Source organism: Salmo salar, chromosome 17, assembly GCF_965601325.2.
Source record: "Salmo salar chromosome 17, fSalSal1, whole genome shotgun sequence".
Classification (NCBI taxonomy): Eukaryota; Metazoa; Chordata; class Actinopteri; order Salmoniformes; family Salmonidae; genus Salmo; species Salmo salar.
The window spans coordinates 39,375,001-39,397,846 of record NC_138307.1 but is presented as its reverse complement, the minus strand read 5'-3'; the positions used below and the strand labels follow the sequence as shown (position 1 = coordinate 39,397,846).

The 22,846-nt window shown below is 45.6% G+C and overlaps 1 protein-coding gene across 1 annotated transcript; it reads left to right on the top strand.

Moving 5' to 3' along the window:
• Positions 1–5,455: 5,455 nt before the first annotated feature.
• LOC123723781 (high affinity choline transporter 1) lies at positions 5,456–12,372 on the top strand. Its single transcript, XM_082963758.1, has 3 exons — positions 5,456–5,609; positions 9,470–9,687; positions 10,050–12,372. Exons 1-3 carry the CDS (start codon positions 5,456–5,458, stop codon positions 10,704–10,706), a joined length of 1,029 nt encoding a protein of 342 aa, XP_082819884.1. The 3' UTR covers positions 10,707–12,372.
• The last annotated feature ends 10,474 nt before the right edge of the window (positions 12,373–22,846 follow it).

Sequence of the window (22,846 nt, the reverse complement as noted above, 5' to 3'; positions counted from 1 at the left end):
TAATGTTTTACTTGATTGATATAAAAACCGGTTGTAAAAACATATAAAGGCTGATTCAATTTGATAACTCATGCTCGATGGTTAGGAGAAATGCTTTAACTAAAGCCACTAACTAACATGTTTGAAATGCAACATTGAACATCTTTAGTTTACAGATTTTTTTATTTTTTTAAATACATTTTTCCGTGAAGAAACTCATAATCGGACCAAGCGTTCATTTTCAAGCACAATTCAAAAATAAGCGCAATGTTGTAACCTTGTCGTTTGGTTTTACGCGCGTCGGGTTATCGTGATTTTACTCTCTGAATTACTGTCGGCTGAACATTTCCATTTAGTTGTTGTCGTCATTGCAGCGACCTGGGTTGGTGGTGGATATATCAACGGAACAGCGGAGTACGTCTATCTTCCTGGGTATGGCTTGGCTTGGGCACAAGCGCCTTTTGGATATGCGCTAAGTCTAGTCGTAGGTGAGTCATCTCAATATAAACGGTGTGTTCGGAAAGTATTCAGACCCCTTCAATTTCTCCAAATTGTGTTACCTTACAGCCTTATTCTAAAATTGATTAAATTGTCCCCCCCCCCTCATTAATCTACACACAATACCCCATAATGACATCACAATACCCCATAATGACATCACAATACCCCATAATGACATCACAATACCCCATAATGACATCACAATACCCCATAATGACAAAGCAAAAACAGGTTTTTAGAAAATGTTACAAAATAAATTAAAATAGAAAACGTAAAAATCACATTTACATAAGTATTCAGACCCTTTAAGCAGTACTTTGTTGAAGCACCTTTGGCAGCGATTACAGCCTAGATTCTTCTTGGGTATAAAGCTACATGTTTGGCACACCTGTATTTGGAGAGTTTGTCCCATTCTTCTCTGCAGATCCTCTCAAGCTCTGTCAGGTTGGATGGGGAGTGTTGCTGCACAGCTATTTTCAGGTCTCTCCTGAGATGTTCGATCGGGTTGAAGTCTGGACCCTGGCTGGGCCACTCAAGATCAGAGAATCTTGTTTCTCGTGCTCTGCGAGTCTTTAGATGCCTTTTGGCAAACTCCAAGTGGGCTGTCATGTGTCTTTTACTGAGGAGTGGCTTCCGTCTGGCCACTCTACCATAAAGGCCAGATTGTTTGAGTGCTGCAGAGATGGTTGTCCTTCTGGAAGGTTCTCCCATCTCCACAGAGGAACTCTGGAGCTCTGTCAGAGTGACCATCGGGTTCTTGGTCACCTCCCTGACCAAGGCCCTTCTTCCCCTGATTGCTCAGTTTGGCCGGGCGGCCAGCTCTAGGATGAGTCTTGGTGGTTCCAAACTTCTTCCATTTAAGAATGATGGAGGCCACTGTGTTTTTGGGGATCTTCAATGCAGCAGAAATGTTTTGGTACCCTTCCCCAGATCTGTGCCTCGACACAATCTTGTCTCTGAGCTCTACGGACAATTCCTTCGACCTCATGGCTTGGTTTTTGCTCTGACATGCACTGTCAACTGTGGGACCTTATATAGACAGGTGTGTGCCTTTCCAAACCATGTCCAATCAATTGAATTTATCACAGGTGGACTCCAATCAAGTTGTAGAAACATCTCAAGGATGATCAATGGAAACAGGATGCACCTGAGCTCAATTTCAAGTCTCATAGCAAATGGTCTGAATACTTATGTAAATCAGGTATTTCTGTTTTTCGTTGTTAATACATTTGCAAACATTTCTCAACCTGTTTTCGCTTTGTCATCATGGGGTATTGTGATGTCATCATGGGGTATTGTGATGTCATCATGGGGTATTGTGATGTCATTATGGGGTATTGTGATGTCATTATGGGGTATTGTGATGTCATCATGGGGTATTGTGATGGCATCATGGGGTATTGTGATGTCATTATGGGGTATTGTGTGTAGATTGATGAGGAAAACATTTAATTTAATCCATTTTAGAATAAGACTGTAACATAACAAAATGTGGAAAAAAGTCAAGGGGTCTGAATACTTTCAGAATGCCACTGAGTAGTAGACTACAGTTTGGAATATATAAATTAACAATGTAGACTTACTTGTGAAATAATCAAAATATATTTTACATTCTTCTGAAAATCCCCAATATTCTGTGCGTTTAAACCTGCCAACATTCCTCCCGTGTGCAGGAGGCCTGTTCTTCGCCAAGCCCATGCGTTCTCGAGGTTATGTCACCATGCTGGACCCTTTCCAGCAGAAGTATGGGAAGAGAATGGGTGGTCTGCTCTTCATACCTGCTCTAATGGGAGAGATCTTCTGGTCTGCGGCCATTTTATCTGCTCTGGGCAAGTCATTATGAATGATATATTACAGCACAGTGTGATCTCTCGTCTGTGTTGTTACTATCTCTGATCAGGTCCCTGTCTGTCGGTTTCTCTAGGAGCCACGCTGAGTGTGATCATAGACATAAACATCAAGATGTCTGTGGTGATCTCTGCCTGTATTGCCATCTTCTACACGTTAGTTGGAGGTCTGTATTCTGTAGCGTACACCGACGTGGTGCAACTCTTCTGTATCTTCCTGGGACTGGTGAGACACTCGGCCCGTACCAAATACTTACTTCAGCTGGACTTCACTTTCGCTTGGGAGTTTGTACTTTGGGGACCAATTCCGTTGGGTTCCATTGTAGCTGAAACATTTGAAAGAATTTGAGAAGGAGTAGGGACGACTCTCACTATTTAATACATTATACTATATTTCTACAACTATTAAAAACCTTATACTATATTTATACAACTATTTAATACATTATACTATATTTCTACAACTATTTAATACATTATACTATATTTCTACAACTATTTAATACATTATACTATATTTCTACAACTATTTAATACATTATACTATATTTCTACAACTATTTAATACATTATACTATATTTCTACAACTATCTAATACATTATACTATATTTCTACAACTATCTAATACATTATACTATATTTCTACAACTATTTAAAACGTGACATTCTGGCTGTAGCGGTGTGTGTTTGACCCGGGTTTGACGTGTTCCCGTGTGTCTCTGCCTCTGTGTCAGTGGGTTTCAGTACCGTTCGCTCTGAACAACCCAGCCGTGTCTGACATCAAGATCAGTGCAGTGAAGGAGATCTACCAAGCTCCCTGGAAGGGAAACATCAAGAGAGAAGACACCTGGGTCTGGATAGACAACTTCTGTCTGCTGGTACGTACAGTTCTGGATAGGACTGGGTCTGGATAGGACTGGGTCTGGATAGACAACTTCTGTCTGCTGGTACGTACAGTTCTGGATAGGACTGGGTCTGGATAGGACTGGGTCTGGATAGACAACTTCTGTCTGCTGGTACGTACAGTTCTGGATAGGACTGGTTCTGGATAGGACTGGTTCTGGATAGGACTGGGTCTGGATAGGACTGGGTCTGGATAGGACTGGTTCTGGATAGGATTGGGTCTGGATAGGACTGGTTCTGGATAATACTGGTGCTGGATAGGATTGGGTCTGGATAATACTGGTTCTGGATAGGATTGGGTCTTGATAGGACTGGTTCTGGATAATACTGGTTCTGGATAGGACTGGTTCTGAATAGGACTGGTTCTGGATAGGACTGGTTCTGGATAGGATTGGGTCTGGATAATACTGGTTCTGGATAGGACTGGTTCTGAATAGGACTGGGTCTGGATAATACTGGGTCTGGATAGGACTGGTTCTGGATAGGACTGGTTCTGGATAGGACTGGGTCTGGATAAGATTGGGTCTGGATAAGATTGGGTCTGGATAGGACTGGGTCTGGATAGGACTGGTTCTGGATAAGACTGGGTCTGGATAGGATTGGGTCTGGATGGGTCTGGATAGGACTGGGTCTGGATAGGACTGGGTCTGGATAAGACTGGGTCTGGTACTCCAGCAGACAGAATATTCACTGTCTCCTCTCTGTGTTCTGGATGAAGTCACTGTCTCCTCTCTGTGTTCTGGATGAATTCACTGTCTCCTCTCTGTGTTCTGGATGAATTCACTGTCTCCTCTCTGTGTTCTGGATGAATTCACTGTCTCCTTTCTGTGTTCTGGATGAATTCACTGTCTCCTCTCTGTGTTCTAGATGAATTCACTGTCTCCTTTCTGTGTTCTGGATGAAGTCACTGTCTCCTCTCTGTGTTGATGAATTCACTGTCTCCTCTCTGTGTTGATGAATTCACTGTCTCCTCTCTGTGTTCTGGATGAATTCACTGTCTCCTCTCTGTGTTCTGGATGAATTCACTGTCTCCTCTCTGTGTTCTGGATGAAGTCACTGTCTCCTCTCTGTGTTCTGGATGAAGTCACTGTCTCCTCTCTGTGTTCTGGATGAATTCACTGTCTCCTCTCTGTGTTCTGGATGAAGTCACTGTCTCCTCTCTGTGTTCTGGATGAATTCACTGTCTCCTCTCTGTGTTCTGGATGAATTCACTGTCTCCTCTCTGTGTTCTAGATGAATTCACTGTCTCCTCTCTGTGTTCTGGATGAATTCACTGTCTCCTCTCTGTGTTCTGGATGAATTCACTGTCTCCTCTCTGTGTTCTGGATGAATTCACTGTCTCCTCTCTGTGTTCTGGATGAATTCACTGTCTCCTCTCTGTGTTCTAGATGAATTCACTGTCTCCTCTCTGTGTTCTGGATGAATTCACTGTCTCCTCTCTGTGTTCTGGATGAATTCACTGTCTCCTCTCTGTGTTGATGAATTCACTGTCTCCTCTCTGTGTTGATGAATTCACTGTCTCCTCTCTGTGTTGATGAATTCACTGTCTCCTCTCTGTGTTGATGAATTCACTGTCTCCTCTCTGTGTTCTGGATGAATTCACTGTCTCCTCTCTGTGTTCTGGATGAATTCACTGTCTCCTCTCTGTGTTCTGGATGAATTCACTGTCTCCTCTCTGTGTTCTGGATGAATTCACTGTCTCCTCTCTGTGTTCTGGATGAATTCACTGTCTCCTCTCTGTGTTGATGAATTCACTGTCTCCTCTCTGTGTTCTAGATGAATTCACTGTCTCCTCTCTGTGTTCTGGATGAATTCACGGTCTCCTCTCTGTGTTCTGGATGAATTCACTGTCTCCTCTCTGTGTTGATGAATTCACTGTCTCCTCTCTGTGTTCTGGATGAATTCACTGTCTCCTCTCTGTGTTCTGGATGAATTCACTGTCTCCTCTCTGTGTTCTGGATGAATTCACTGTCTCCTCTCTGTGTTGATGAATTCACTGTCTCCTCTCTGTGTTCTGGATGAATTCACTGTCTCCTCTCTGTGTTGATGAATTCACTGTCTCCTCTCTGTGTTGATGAATTCACTGTCTCCTCTCTGTGTTCTGGATGAATTCACTGTCTCCTCTCTGTGTTGATGAATTCACTGTCTCCTCTCTGTGTTCTGGATGAATTCACTGTCTCCTCTCTGTGTTGATGAATTCACTGTCTCCTCTCTGTATTTTAGATGTTGGGGGGGATTCCCTGGCAGGTGTATTTTCAACGAGTTCTCTCTGCCTCTTCAGCTTCGTACGCCCAGGTGCTCTCGTTCATCGCTGCTGCAGGGTGCCTGGTCATGGCTGTGCCCTCAGTAATGATCGGGGCTATAGGGGCTTCCACAGGTGAGACATGCACACACACCTACACACACACACACCTACACACACACACACACACACACACACACACACACACACCTACACACACACACACACCTACACACACACACACACCTACACACACACACCTACACCTACACACACACACCTACACACACACCTACACACACACACCTACACACACACCTACACACACACACACCTACACACACACCTACACACACCTACACACACACCTACACACACACACACCTACACACACACCTACACACACCTACACACACACCTACACACACACACACACACCTACACCTACACACACACACCTACACCTACACACACACACCTACACACACACCTACACACACACACACCTACACACACACACACCTACACACAGACCTACACACAGCTGGGCTACAGTTACTTTATGTCTGAGCGGTTCTACCTGGGACATCTCGTTCTGTCGCGTTGCTTGATCTATATCTGTTAGTTGTTATCCTAACATTCCCAAACGTCTGATTGAGAGTTCCTCATCTGGTAGCCTAATGATGATACATATTCCAGAGGTCTGTCCCCCTGCTGGGCGTTGGGGGGGAGGGGGTCTGGGGGGACGGGGTCCGGGGGGGGAGGGAAGGGGGTCCGGGGGGGGTCCGGGGGGGGTCCGGGGGGGGGTCCGGGGGGGACGGGGTCCGGGGGGGGGGGGGACGGGGACACACCTCAGGGTGTAACCGTGTTTCCCTCAGATCTCTGGAAAAGCTAAAAAAAAAAACATCATCAGCTGGTCCCTTCATCCATTATGGAGGATCGTTCTCTCCGTCTCTCTCCCTCTCTCCCTCTATCTCTCTCTCTCTCTCTCTCTCTCCGTCTCTCTCCCTCTCAATCTCTCTCTCTCTCTCTCCGTCTCTCTCCCTCTCTCCCTCTCAATCTCTCTCTCTCTATCCGTCTCTCTCCGTCTCTCTCCGTCTCTCTCCCTCTCAATCTCTCTCTCTCTCTCCGTCTCTCTCCCTCTCTCCCTCTCAATCTCTCCCTCTCTCCCTCTCAATCTCTCTCTCTCTCTATCCGTCTCTCTCCGTCTCTCTCCCTCTCAATCTCTCAATCTCTCTCTCTCTCTATCCGTCTCTCTCTCTCTCAACCTCTCTCTCTCTGTCTCTCTCTCTCTCAACCTCTCTCTCTCCGTCTCTCTCCCTCTCAATCTCTCTCTCTCTCTATCCGTCTCTCTCTCTCTCAACCTCTCTCTATCCGTCTCTCTCCCTCTCAATCTCTCTCTCTCTCTCTCTCTCTCCGTCTCTCTCTCTCTCAACCTCTCTCTATCCGTCTCTCTCTCCGTTTACTACTGTGAACTTTGTAAATATTACATCTGAGGAGAAGCAGAAGGTTTGATCTCCAGGGTTTAACTCCACCATCAAAGTCCTGCTGAATCACTGTCTGTACACTCAGTTACTGAGTCAGGAATGGGAGGTGAAATGCTACGTTTAAGGGATGATATATAGTTACAGTAGGACTAAACCAGTGTTGGGAGGTGAAATGCTACGTTTAAGGGATGATATATAGTTACAGTAGGACTACGTCCAGTGACGGGAGGTGAAATGCTACGTTTAAGGGATGATATATAGTTACAGTAGGACTAAACCAGTGTTGGGAGGTGAAATGCTACGTTAAGGGATGATATATAGTTACAGTAGGACTAAACCAGTGTTGGGAGGTGAAATGCTACGTTTAAGGGATGATATATAGTTACAGTAGGACTACGCCCAGTGACGGGAGGTGAAATGCTACGTTTAAGGGATGATATATAGTTACAGTAGGACTAAACCAGTGTTGGGAGGTGAAATGCTACGTTTAAGGGATGATATATAGTTACAGTAGGACTACGCCCAGTGACGGGAGGTGAAATGCTACGTTTAAGGGATGATATATAGTTACAGTAGGACTAAACCAGTGTTGGGAGGTGAAATGCTACGTTTAAGGGATGATATATAGTTACAGTAGGACTACGTCCAGTGACGGGAGGTGAAATGCTACGTTTAAGGGATGATATATAGTTACAGTAGAACAGACAATCTGACATGACTGTTTATCATCATGTATAAAGCTGTAGTAGGGTTGTACTGTTAAGGAGGTTCCACATTGGTCTTTCTAACCTGACACACGAGTTCTTCCACAGTTGTAGTTCTTTAGTAGGTTCCTTTGACCTCTGTTCTTCCACAGTTGGAGTTCTTTAGTAGGTTCCTTTGACCGCTGTTCTTCCACAGTTGTAGTTCTTTAATAGGTTCCTTTGACCTCTGTTCTTCCACAGTTGTAGTTCTTTAGTAGGTTCCTTTGACCTCTGTTCTTCCACAGTTGTAGTTCTTTAATAGGTTCCTTTGACCTCTGTTCTTCCACAGTTGTAGTTCTTTAATAGGTTCCTTTGACCTCTGTTCTTCCACAGTTGTAGTTCTTTAATAGGTTCCTTTGACCTCTGTTCTTCCACAGTTGTAGTTCTTTAGTAGGTTCCTTTGACCTCTGTTCTTCCACATTTGTAGTTCTTTAGTAGGTTCCTTTGACCTCTGTTCTTCCACAGTTGTAGTTCTTTAGTAGGTTCCTTTGACCTCTGTTCTTCCACAGTTGTAGTTCTTTAATAGGTTCCTTTGACCTCTGTTCTTCCACAGTTGTAGTTCTTTAGTAGGTTCCTTTGACCTCTGTTCTTCCACAGTTGTAGTTCTTTAATAGGTTCCTTTGACCTCTGTTCTTCCACAGTTGTAGTTCTTTAGTAGGTTCCTTTGACCGCTGTTCTTCCACAGTTGTAGTTCTTTAATAGGTTCCTTTGACCTCTGTTCTTCCACAGTTGTAGTTCTTTAATAGGTTCCTTTGACCTCTGTTCTTCCACAGTTGTAGTTCTTTAATAGGTTCCTTTGACCTCTGTTCTTCCACAGTTGTAGTTCTTTAATAGGTTCCTTTGACCTCTGTTCTTCCACAGTTGTAGTTCTTTAGTAGGTTCCTTTGACCTCTGTTCTTCCACAGTTGTAGTTCTTTAGTAGGTTCCTTTGACCTCTGTTCTTCCACAGTTGTAGTTCTTTAATAGGTTCCTTTGACCGCTGTTCTTCCACAGTTGTAGTTCTTTAGTAGGTTCCTTTGACCTCTGTTCTTCCACAGTTGTAGTTCTTTAATAGGTTCCTTTGACCTCTGTTCTTCCACAGTTGTAGTTCTTTAGTAGGTTCCTTTGACCTCTGTTCTTCCACAGTTGTAGTTCTTTAATAGGTTCCTTTGACCTCTGTTCTTCCACAGTTGTAGTTCTTTAGTAGGTTCCTTTGACCTCTGTTCTTCCACAGTTGTAGTTCTTTAATAGGTTCCTTTGACCTCTGTTCTTCCACAGTTGTAGTTCTTTAGTAGGTTCCTTTGACCTCTGTTCTTCCACAGTTGTAGTTCTTTAATAGGTTCCTTTGACCTCTGTTCTTCCACAGTTGTAGTTCTTTAATAGGTTCCTTTGACCTCTGTTCTTCCACAGTTGTAGTTCTTTAGTAGGTTCCTTTGACCTCTGTTCTTCCACAGTTGTAGTTCTTTAATAGGTTCCTTTGACCTCTGTTCTTCCACAGTTGTAGTTCTTTAATAGGTTCCTTTGACCTCTGTTCTTCCACAGTTGTAGTTCTTTAATAGGTTCCTTTGACCTCTGTTCTTCCACAGTTGTAGTTCTTTAGTAGGTTCCTTAGTTTGACCACTGTCTACCTGTTTTTTCTGGTTCTAAGTTCTGGGTTCTGGGTTCTTGACAGTTGTGTGTACTGATCCTCATGTTCCTCAGACTAGAACCAGAGAAAGGGGAGTCCTTTAGATTCAGCTGTGGTTCCAGGTTCCAAACGACATGTTGTGTTCCTCGTGTTCTTCAGACTGGAACCAGACTGCGTATGGACCTGTACCTCCCAAGGAGAGGGACCAGGCAGACATGATATTACCCATAGTCCTCCAGTACCTCTGTCCTCCCTTCGTCTCCTTCTTCGGCCTGGGGGCGGTCTCTGCTGCTGTGATGTCATCCGCCGACTCCTCCATCCTATCGGCTAGCTCCATGTTCGCTCGGAACATCTACCAGCTGGCCTTCCGCCAATCGGTGAGTTGGAAGGAAGGGGGAGGGGGGGGGGGGGGGCGGGACTAAAAACCACCACTTACTACTTCCTGTTCACAAAATATCTAAACTTCATAGAAGCAGTTGAGACGCTGTTCTCTGTGTTATTGTTGTGTGTGTTGTTGTTCTGTGTGTTGTTGTGTGTGTTGTTCTCTGTGTTGTTCTGTGTGTTGTTGTTGTTGGTGTGTGTGTTGTTGGTGTGTGTGTTGTTGGTGTGTGTGTTGTTGGTGTGTGTGTTGTTGTTGTTGTTGTTGTGTGTGTTGTTCTCTGTGTTGTTGTTGTTGTTCTCTGTGTTGTTGTTGTGTGTGTGTGTAACGTTGTACACCCCTCCTCCTCCTCCCCCTCAGGCATCGGACACGGAGATCGTGTGGGTGATGCGCGTCACCATCTTTGTGTTCGGCGGCCTGGCCACGGCGATGGCGCTGCTAACGGGGACGGTGTACGGGTTGTGGTACCTGAGCTCCGACCTGGTCTACGTTATTATCTTCCCTCAGCTCATCTCCGTCCTCTTCGTCAAGGGAACCAACACATACGGTTCCGTCGCAGCTTACGCCTTCGGTCTGTTCCTGAGGATCGGAGGAGGGGAACCTTACCTCTCACTACCCCCTTTCATCTACTACCCAGGTTGGCAGCTGGAGGACCGGATTCATCATCTGACCGGAGAGGTGGAACACATAGTGGTGCAGAAGTTCCCGTTTAAAACCGTCTCCATGTTAGCCTCGTTCTTAGGCAACGTGGCTTTCTCCTACCTGGCCAAGTATCTGTTTGAGAGCGGCAAGTTGTCGGCCAAGTACGACTTCTTGGACGCGGTGTTGGCCCAGCACAGCATAGAGAACATGGACAAGACCACGTTGGTCAATGGTAACGACATGGCGTTGTCTGAGATGGCGCCTGTCAAACCGCGGCTCAGCGTTCAACTGGCCGCTACATTCACCCGTAGAGACACTCTGGCCGAGGAGGACTCTAGTCCTGAAGACAGCCCCAACCACAAGACCCTGGACTAAACCCCCCCCCCCCCCCCCCCCCCCGGGGACCTTTAAACGGGAACATTTGGGGAACGTAAAGAGGACTGAAGTGACGGAGACTGAAATACACATTTTTACTAGTTTGATATTTAACCGCTTTGATTTGATTTGATCATGGCCAAGTGAGTTACGAAGATGAAACAGATATAGATGGAGATAATGCCATCTATTGGGGGAGGCAGGGTAGCCTAGTGGTTAGAGAGTTGGACTAGTAACCGAAAGGTTGCAAGATCGAATCCCCGAGCTGCCAAGGTATAAAATCTATCGTTCTGCCCCCTGAACAAAGCAGTTCATTAACCCACTGTTCTCCTGTAGGCCGTCGTTGAAAATAAGATTGTTTTTATTTTAACTGACTAGTTAAATAAAGGTTAAATATAAGAGAAAGATGGCACAGAATAGAAGATAGAGATAAGAGGACATCATTGGCAACGAGACAAGACTAATGTTGCTTGCTGAATGTGAGTGACCAGTGGAGAACGGACCGCCATGTTGGTATGTATCAGACCTGAACTCTACCCGGTCTCAGTCTGGGATGAAATGACAGCGGGTCATAACGGGATAAAGCAGTTTATAAACTATTGGACATGTACAGAGACTTTAAATACCTAGTTTTGATCCAATAGAAATTGTATTGAGCCAAAATGGACAGACAAGCTTACAGATGTAATAATGAAAGATAAATAGTTCCGAGTATAAAGATTAAAATAATTAAAATAATTTGTCACTGTTATTTTAGATACAAACAGCAACAGTTCATTTTTTTTTTTTTTTATTTGACTGATGAATTAAGTTTTGGTCTGAATGGGAAGTGTAATGTTCTGAGTCGTATTGTAGAAAGATAAATATCAAATAATCAGACGGACAATAATTGATCAATTATCAAATCTGGATTTTTGGGATATTTTTGTGACATTGCATATTCCTGTGTTCAATCCACTGTACCTGGTATATGATTGGTTCAGGATGATGGATAAAGGGGAAGTCCACTGTACTGATTGGTTCAGGATGATGGATAAAGGGGAAGTCCACTGTACTGATTGGTTCAGGATGATGGATAAAGGGGAAGTCCACTGTACTGATTGGTTCAGGATGATGGATAAAGGGGAAGTCCACTGTACTGATTGGTTCAGGATGATGGATAAAGGGGAAGTCCACTGTACTGATTGGTTCAGGATGATGGATAAAGGGGAAGTCCACTGTACTGATTGGTTCAGGATGATGGATAAAGGGGAAGTCCACTGTACTGATTGGTTCAGGATGATGGATAAAGGGGAAGTCCACTGTACTGATTGGTTCAGGATGATGGATAAAGGGGAAGTCCACTGTACTGATTGGTTCAGGATGATGGATAAAGGGGAAGTCCACTGTACTGATCCCTTTTGATTTGAACAAAACATTCTATTGTAGAAGTGGTCAGAAAGTGACTTTTTGGACTTGAATACCAAAAGAGATAAAATTGACCTACTTTCCCTACCCGTACCATGAGACTGGAAAATACAAAACGGCTGAGATATCCCGCCTTACCGTACCATGAGACTGGAAAATACTAAACGGCTGAGATATCCCGCCTTACCGTACCATGAGACTGGAAAAGACAAAACGGCTGAGATATCCCGCCTTACCGTACCATGAGACTGGAAAATACTAAACGGCTGAGATATCCCGCCTTACCGTACCATGAGACTGGAAAAGACAAAACGGCTGAGATATCCCGCCTTACCGTACCATGAGACTGGAAAAGACAAAACGGCTGAGATATCCCGCCTTACCGTACCATGAGACTGGAAAAGACAAAACGGCTGAGATATCCCGCCTTACCGTACCATGAGACTGGAAAAGACAAAACGGCTGAGATATCCCGCCTTACCGTACCATGAGACTGGAAAAGACAAAACGGCTGAGATATCCCGCCTTACCGTACCATGAGACTGGAAAAGACAAAACGGCTGAGATATCCCGCCTTACCGTACCATGAGACTGGAAAAGACAAAACGGCTGAGATATCCCGCCTTACCGTACCATGAGACTGGAAAATACAAAACGGCTGAGATATCCCGCCTTACCGTACCATGAGACTGGAAAAGACAAAACGGCTGAGATATCCCGCCTTACCGTACCATGAGACTGGAAAAGACAAAACGGCTGAGATATCCCGCCTTACCGTACCATGAGACTGGAAAAGACAAAACGGCTGAGATATCCCGCCTTACCGTACCATGAGACTGGAAAATACAAAACGGCTGAGATATCCCGCCTTATGTCATTTAAAAGTTTACCAACAGGGCTGTCAAACTATTTAATAATTTCAACAACAACAAAACTATGTCAGGCAAAACACACAAAAAATGTCTTCATATTTTACAGAAATTATTACAATTGTTTGACAACCCTTATTGTAAGCTTTTAAAAAAAAAATGATATCAAACTCAACAATTCGTATTTTCCAGTGATGAAGATATACATGTGGGGGGGGGGGAAACACCCCTAAAAAATGGTTCAACTTTCAGCACCTTTTATCTCCTGAACGGCCAAACTACTTTCTGACCACTTCCTCCACGGACGAACACGTAGAGAAACGTTTTGGGATGCGGCTTTTCCCCACAACGCTGTTACTGTGAGTTATATCCTAGTATAGACAGCAGCTTTATCATAAAGGTCATTTCAAACATTTTAATAACCTTTCAAAAACACACAATACTCTTAATACCATGTTGAGTAGAAAACATTAACATTTAGAAATAGGTAGTCGATTTACAGCGCTGTACAATACAGGCTCATTTTGATTTCATTCAATGTTGGGTATAAAAAACCTGATTTAAAAAAAAAAAACAATGTATGATATAAAATCTACATGGAAGGAATATACACAGCAAAGTATTTATTGTAAAATGTAGTAATGTAATGGCTTTAATTACACGCTTTTGGTTTTAAATGGTGACTTATGTCATAACGTCTACAGCCTTACTGGGTTATTACTGAAGGTCTGTCTGTATACAGCCTTACTGGGTTATTACTGAAGGTCTGTCTGTATACAGCCTTACTGGGTTATTACTGAAGGTCTGTCTGTATACAGCCTTACTGGGTTATTACTGAAGGTCTGTCTGTATACAGCCTTACTGGGTTATTACTGAAGGTCTGTCTGTATACAGCCTTACTGGGTTATTACTGAAGGTCTGTCTGTATACAGCCTTACTGGGTTATTACTGAAGGTCTGTCTATATACAGCCTTACTGGGTTATTACTGAAGGTCTGTCTGTATACAGCCTTACTGGGTTATTCCTGAAGGTCTGTCTGTATACAGCCTTACTGGGTTATTACTGAAGGTCTGTCTGTATACAGCCTTACTGGGTTATTACTGAAGGTCTGTCTGTATACAGCCTTACTGGGTTATTACTGAAGGTCTGTCTGTATACAGCCTTACTGGGTTATTACTGAAGGTCTGTCTGTATACAGCCTTACTGGGTTATTACTGAAGGTCTGTCTGTATACAGCCTTACTGGGTTATTCCTGAAGGTCTGTCTGTATACAGCCTTACTGGGTTATTACTGAAGGTCTGTCTGTATACAGCCTTACTGGGTTATTACTGAAGGTCTGTCTGTATACAGCCTTACTGGGTTATTACTGAAGGTCTGTCTGTATACAGCCTTACTGGGTTATTACTGAAGGTCTGTCTGTATACAGCCTTACTGGGTTATTCCTGAAGGTCTGTCTGTATACAGCCTTACTGGGTTATTACTGAAGGTCTGTCTGTATACAGCCTTACTGGGTTATTCCTGAAGGTCTGTCTGTATACAGCCTTACTGGGTTATTACTGAAGGTCTGTCTGTATACAGCCTTACTGGGTTATTACTGAAGGTCTGTCTGTATACAGCCTTACTGGGTTATTACTGAAGGTCTGTCCTGTATACAGCCTTACTGGGTTATTACTGAAGGTCCTGTCTGTATACAGCCTTACTGGGTTATTACTGAAGGTCTGTCTGTATACAGCCTTACTGGGTTATTACTGAAGGTCTGTCTGTATACAGCCTTACTGGGTTATTACTGAAGGTCTGTCTATATACAGCCTTACTGGGTTATTCCATGGGTTACAGTCCGAAATGTATGCATTTATTTGTTGTCAACAGCATTGTACGGTGTTTTGTGTGGCGTGTATCTGTATATAATAATAGGGTGTATATCTGTGTATAATATGTGTATCTGTATATAATAATACGTATATCTGTATATATTATAATAATTCTATGTGTTATCTGTATATAATGATGATATAATTATACGTATATCTGTATATATTATAATAATTATATGTGTATCTGTATATAATATAATAATTCTATGTGTATCTGTATATGATATAATAATACGTATATATTATAATTATATGTGTATATAATAATATGAAGAAAAACATTTTAGACAGATGATGCTGGTAGAAGTCATATATCAGTTTGACAACATAGAACCCCTTACTAAATCTTTATTTATTTTTGATGTCTTAAAAAGAAACAATGCTGAAATTGAATAAATTATATGATTTAAACAATTTAATGTTTAATGTTTTTGTAGTTGCGCTGTCGTTTATAGAAATAGTCCTTTATCAACATGTGGAATCTGGATTTTCAGGGCTACATACAGCACAGTTTACCATCAGGGCTTAGGGATTTTTATCGTTCCTGTTTTGTCATTTTCCCCGTCTGACCTCCCAACCACAGCTCGAGAGAGAGAGCTAGAGAGCTAGAGAGAGAGAGCAAGAGAGCGGTAGAGAGAGAGCTAGAGAGAGCTAGAGAGAGAGAGCAAGAGAGAGGTAGAGAGAGAGAGGTAGAGAGAGAGAGAGAGAGACAGAGAGAGACAAGAGAGAGACAGAGACAGAGAGAGAGAGAGAGAGAGAGAGAGAGAGAGAGAGAGAGAGAGAGAGAGAGAGAGAGAGAGAGAGAGAGAGAGAGAGAGATGAGAGAGAGAGAGAGAGAGAGAGAGAGAGAGAGCGAGAGAGAGAGAGAGAGAGAGAGAGAGAGAGAGAGAGAGAGAGAGAGAGAGAGAGAGAGAGAGAGAGAGAGAGAGAGAGAGAGAGAGAGATATCTTCCTGTTAACTATGGTCGAGTCCTGTCACTGGTCAGAGCATTTCCTCTTCCACAAATGGACAAATAACTTAATCAAACAATTTGGCGCTTTCAGAACTCTGAAGCATTCTAAAACATTCCTTTTATTATAAAGGAACTATTATTGTCTATTTATGGTGTGTTTTCAACGTTGTTGATTGGTTGTCCCATCATTCTTTTCTTACAAGAAACCGTCAGCGTATTAAATCAGTGGCCAGTTAGAAGCCTTTCGCCAGCGTCGATTGGTGGGGCGACTCCGGAAGCCAGCGTCGATTGGTGGGCGACTCTGGAAGCCAGCGTCGATTGGTAGGCGACCTCCGGAAGCCAGCGTCGATTGGTAGGCGACTCCGGAAGCCAGCGTCGATTGGTAGGCGACTCCGGAAGCCAGCGTCGATTGGTAGGGCGACTCCGGAAGCCAGCGTCGATTGGTAGGCGACTCCGGAAGCCAGCGTCGATTGGTAGGCGACTCCGGAAGCCAGCGTCGATTGGTAGGCGACTCCGGAAGCCAGCGTCGATTGGTAGGCGACTCCGGAAGCCGTTGGAGGCTGTCGGATTGGTAGGCGACTCCGGAAGCCAGCGTCGATTGGTAGGCGACTCTGGAAGCCAGCGTCGATTGGTAGGCGACTCTGGAAGCCAGCGTCGATTGGTAGGCGACTCTGGAAGCCAGCGTCGATTGACAGGCGACTCTGGAAGCCAGCGTCGATTGGTAGGCGACTCTGGAAGCCAGCGTCGATTGGTAGGCGACTCTGGAAGCCAGCTTCTGGTGGGCGGAGAGAAAGAGAACACGACCCGAAAACGTGACAAAAATTACAATGCTCGGCTTGCGTCTTTATCCATCAGATGGCCTCAGTCAAAAGACCCGTGGTCTTAAAATAGATCCTGTTAGTTATATTACCTTAAGTGCTGCACTCGTCTAGTACGGAAGAGTTGGGGGGGGGGGGGGGTTAATGTAGCCTGTTAGAGCCGTCGCCCCTGAGGGGATGACGCAAAGGCCCCACAAACACTCTCTTGTCCCAGCCACCCTACCTTGTCCCCCCCTACTGTGTCCTCCGCTGTGCCCTTGGGCTCCGGGACCCAGTCCCATAAAGACACGCAGCCAGAGAGTCTCATTCACAAAGGAACAGCACAGTGCACTCACCATAATTAACAATTATGACAGGGAAAAGCTCAGCCAAAAGTCAATCCACTTATTCTCTGGTAGTGGGAATGGGAGGAAGGGGGAAGGAGGAAGGAGGAAGGGGGAAGGAGGAAGGGGCTCATGATGTCCGACTTGGCTCTCCTTCCTTGATGTTGGAGGAAAAAATAGCATTTGGACGTTACCAAATACAGATTCATTCATGGATATTTTAAACTTGGACGTATTTAAAAGGTCCTTGTGACGTGTCGTTGATGTCTTGCAGACGTTACGAGTTTCGATGTGCTTTTCCAGACCCAGATTGAACTCACAAGGATGTGGAACAAAATGACAAGTTAACAGGGTTAGTTTCTAAACTGGTCCAAGCTTAGTGTAGAATATAGAAACACACCATCAAATATGTCATTCTACTACTATGGCAAAGATATGACACAGGGAAAAAAAAAAGGCATTATAAAATCAATTTGGATTGGATTTTGACACAGGAGTAATTTACCGTCAAAGTGAGAGAACTTTCCTCCACGAGTTCCAGAACTCTCCATCAACTGATAAACAGGACAACATCCTCTAAACCCCGAACCCGACGTCCCATTGTCCTGGATCAATCACACGGCCGGCCGAACCTTGTTGAACCTCTCCTAGGACCCTCCATCCTCCACCCACCAACAGTCATAGATCACCTTATTAAAACTGTGTGTCTCAGGGGATACATTGAAATACCATGTTATCGTGCCAAACCATGACCAGGTTATCGTGCCAAACCGTGATCAGGTTATCGTGCCAAACCGTGACCAGGTTATCGTGCCAAACCACGACCAGGTTAACGTGCCAAACCACGACCAGGTTAACGTGCCAAACCACGACCAGGTTATCGTGCCAAACCACGACCAGGTTATCGTGCCAAACCGTGACCAGGTTATCGTGCCAAACCACGACCAGGTTAACGTGCCAAACCACGACCAGGTTATCATGCCAAACCATGACCAGGTTAACGTGCCAAACCACGACCAGGTTAACGTGCCAAACCGTGACCAGGTTAACGTGCCAAACCACGACCAGGTTAACGTGCCAAACCACGACACAGGTTAACGTGCCAAACCACGACCAGGTTAACGTGCCAAACCACGACCAGGTTAACGTGCCAAACCACAACCAGGTTAACGTGCCAAACCACGACCAGGTTAACGTGCCAAACCGTGACCAGGTTAACGTGCCAAACCACGACCAGGTTAACGTGCCAAACCACGACCAGGTTAACGTGCCAAACCACAACCAGGTTAACGTGCCAAACCACGACCAGGTTAACGTGCCAAACCACGACCAGGTTAACGTGCCAAACCACGACCAGGTTAACGTGCCAAACCACGACCAGGTTATCGTGCCAAACCACGACCAGGTTAACGTGCCAAACCACGACCAGGTTATCATGCCAAACCATGACCAGGTTAACGTGCCAAACCACGACCAGGTTAACGTGCCAAACCACGACCAGGTTAACGTGCCAAACCACGACCAGGTTAACGTGCCAAACCACGACCAGGTTAACGTGCCAAACCGTGACCAGGTTAACGTGCCAAACAATGACCAGGTTATCGTGCCAAACCACAACCAGGTTAACGTGCCAAACCACGACCAGGTTAACGTGCCAAACCACGACCAGGTTAACGTGCCAAACCACGACCAGGTTAACGTGCCAAACCACAACCAGGTTAACGTGCCAAACCGTGACCAGGTTAACGTGCCAAACCACGACCAGGTTAACGTGCCAAACCATGACCAGGAATGAACAATCCCCTGTGTGATAGTGTCTTTTATGTGTTGGAGAAGAATCTATAATCTAGGGTCTGGCAAGGTTGTTTCTAGGACGGAGAGAGACAGAGAGAGAGAGATAGATAGACAGAGAGATAGATAGAGAGAGAGAGATAGAGAGAGATAGATAGAGATAGATAGAGAGATAGCGAGACAGAGAGATAGATAGAGATAGATAGAGAGATAGCGAGACAGAGAGAGATAGATAGATAGAGAGATAGACAGAGAGAGAGATAGACAGAGAGAGATAGATAGAGAGAGAGATAGAGAGAGATAGAGAGATAGATAGAGAGAGAGAGATAGATAGACAGAGAGATAGACAGAGAGACAGATAGACAGAGAGAGATAGATAGATAGAGAGAGAGAGATAGATAGAGAGAGATAGATAGAGAGAGATAGAGAGATAGCGAGACAGAGAGAGATAGATAGAGAGAGATAGAGAGATAGATAGAGAGAGAGAGATAGATAGAGAGAGAGAGATAGATAGACAGAGAGATAGACAGAGAGACAGATAGACAGAGAGAGATAGATAGAGAGAGAGAGATAGATAGAGAGAGAGAGATAGATAGAGAGAGATAGAGAGATAGCGAGAGAGAGATAGCGAGACAGAGAGAGATAGATAGAGAGAGATAGAGAGAGAGATAGATAGAGACAGAGAGAGATAGATAGAGAGAGAGAGATAGATAGAGAGAGAGAGATAGATAGACAGAGAGATAGACAGAGAGACAGATAGACAGAGAGAGATAGATAGAGAGAGAGAGATAGATAGAGAGAGATAGAGAGATAGCGAGACAGAGAGATAGATAGAGATAGATAGAGAGATAGCGAGACAGAGAGAGAGATGGATAGACAGAGAGAGAGATGGATAGACAGAGAGAGAGAGAGAGAGAGACAGAGAGAGAGGCAGAGCGAGAGAGTGAGAGAGAGGCAGAGCGAGAGAGAGAGAGACAGAGAGAGAGGCAGAGCGAGAGAGTGAGAGAGAGGCAGAGCGAGAGAGTGAGAGACAGAGAGTTTTAAACGAAGGACCTGTAGATATGGACTACGTATCCCTCCTTCCCTCCTGTAGCAGGAGATGGCTTGTAATCAGCTGTGATCTGATCAGTTTCCTGTTTTAAACCTGAGGAGATAATGGGGCATGCTGGGAGCCGGACTCCTTCGCTCCCGTCAGAATTCTTTAATGCAGTTCCCCTACATGACACAGACGGATATACGGGACGAGGAGACGAGACCGAATCTGATGAAGATTGGCATCTTTTAATGTAGCAGAGACATCTCATATCTCTGGATAGAAGACTCAGGGACATGTCTCAATAGTCTGATACGGCTTCCTTTCCTCACCTCCTAATGTAGCAGAGACATCTCATATCTCTGGATAGGAGACTCAGGGCATGTCTCAATAGTCTGATACGGCTTCCTTTCCTCACCTCCTAATGTAGCAGAGACATCTCATATCTCTGGATAGAAGACTCAGGGACATGTCTCAATAGTCTGATACGGCTTCCTTTCCTCACCTCCTAATGTAGCAGAGACATCTCATATCTCTGGATAGAAGACTTAGGGGACATGTCTCAATAGTCTGATACGGCTTCCTTTCCTCACCTCCTAATGTAGCAGAGACATCTCATATCTCTGGATAGAAGACTCAGGGACATGTCTCAATAGTCTGATACGGCTTCCTTTCCTCACCTCCTAATGTAGCAGAGACATCTCATATCTCTGGATAGGAGACTCAGGGACATGTCTCAATAGTCTGATACGGCGTCCTTTCCTCACCTCCTAATGTAGCAGAGACATCTCATATCTCTGGATAGGAGACTCAGGGACATGTCTCAATAGTCTGATACGGCTTCCTTTCCTCACCTCCTAATGTAGCAGAGACATCTCATATCTCTGGATAGAAGACTCAGGGACATGTCTCAATAGTCTGATACGGCTTCCTTTCCTCACCTCCTAATGTAGCAGAGACATCTCATATCTCTGGATAGGAGACTCAGGGCATGTCTCAATAGTCTGATACGGCTTCCTTTCCTCACCTCCTAATGTAGCAGAGACATCTCATATCTCTGGATAGAAGACTCAGGGACATGTCTCAATAGTCTGATACGGCTTCCTTTCCTCACCTCCTAATGTAGCAGAGACATCTCATATCTCTGGATAGAAGACTCAGGGACATGTCTCAATAGTCTGATACGGCTTCCTTTCCTCACCTCCTAATGTAGCAGAGACATCTCATATCTCTGGATAGAAGACTCAGGGACATGTCTCAATAGTCTGATACGGCTTCCTTTCCTCACCTCCTAATGTAGCAGAGACATCTCATATCTCTGGATAGGAGACTCAGGGCATGTCTCAATAGTCTGATACGGCTTCCTTTCCTCACCTCCTAATGTAGCAGAGACATCTCATATCTCTGGATAGAAGACTCAGGGACATGTCTCAATAGTCTGATACGGCTTCCTTTCCTCACCTCCTAATGTAGCAGAGACATCTCATATCTCTGGATAGAAGACTCAGGGACATGTCTCAATAGTCTGATACGGCTTCCTTTCCTCACCTCCTTCCCTTGGTGGTTGTGTTGAGACAGAGATGTTTTGATGGGATGAAACAGTAGTGTAATGAACAGAGCAAGACTGTCACATCTGTTAACAATTGTGTTTTCTTTTCTTCTTCAAAAAAAAAACCCTCTCCCCTGTGAGTCCCATTGCAGGACCTTTTCTGACAGGGGGGTGTTCGGGGAAAGCCAGGAAGGGCAAGGTAGAGGAGGAGGGGGGGTTGGCTGTCGAGTCTGAGACGGGGACTTGACAGGACACTGCATGGATCCCCTTCTGTGATCTCGCAGGTTCCATCCCAGGACCCCGTCAAGACTGAAAACTGTCACAACAAGTCTGGTCTACCCCAGAGCAGAGCCCTGCTATTCACAGGTACTATTCCATTACAAGACTGTGAAAGATACAAGATGATAAAGTGAACAAGATGATAAAGTGAACGAGAGAGAGAGAGAGAGGCATGGAGGGAGAGAGAGGCAGGGGGGAGAGAGGCATGGAGGGAGAGAGAGGCAGGGGGGAGAGAGGCATGGAGGGAGAGAGAGGCAGGGGGGGAGAGAGGCAAGGAGGGAGAGAGAGGCAGGGATGGAGAGAGCGAGGCAGGGCGGAAGAGATGCAGGCAGGGTGGGAGAGCAGCAGGGATGGAGAGAGAGGCAGGGAGGGAGAGAGAGGCAGGGGGAAGAGAGAGGCAAGGAGGGAGAGAGAGGCAAGGAAGGAGAGAGGCAGGGAGGGAGAGGCAAGGAGGGAGAGAGAGAGGCAGGAAGAGAGAGAGAGGCAGGGAGGGAGAGAGGCAGGGAGGGAGGGAGAGAGGCAAGGAGGGAGAGAGAGCGGCAGGAAGAGAGAGAGAGAGAGAGGGAGAGAGAGAGGCAGGGAGGGAGGGAGAGAGAGGCAGGGAGGGAGAGAGAGAGGCAGGGAGGGAGAGAGAGAGTCAGGGAGGGAGAGAGAGAGGCAGGGAGGGAGAGAGAGAGGCAGGGAGGGAGAGAGGCATGAGGGAGAGAGAGAGGCAGGGAGGCAGGGAGGGAGAGAGAGGCAGGCAGGGAGGGAGAGAGAGAGGCAGGGAGGGAGAGAGAGAGGCAGGGAGGGAGAGAGAGGCAGGGAGGGAGAGAGAGAGAGGCAGGGAGGGAGAGAGAGAGGCAGGGAGGGAGAGAGAGAGGCAGGGAGGGAGAGAGAGAGGCAGGGAGGGAGAGAGAGAGGCAGGGAGGGAGAGAGAGAGGCAGGGAGGGAGAGAGAGAGGCAGGGAGGGAGAGAGGCATGGAGGGAGAGAGAGGCAGGGAGGCAGGGAGGGAGAGAGAGAGGCAGGGAGGGAGAGAGAGAGGCAGGGAGGGAGAGAGAGAGAGGCAGGGAGGGAGAGAGGCATGGAGGGAGAGATAGAGGCAGGGAGGGAGAGAGGCATGGAGGGAGAGAGAGGCAGGGAGGGAGAGAGAGGCAGGGAGAGAGAGAGGGAGAGAGAGAGGCAGGGAGGGAGAGAGGCAGGGAGGGAGAGAGAGAGGCAGGGAGGGAGAGAGAGGCAGGGAGGGAGAGAGAGAGGCAGGGAGG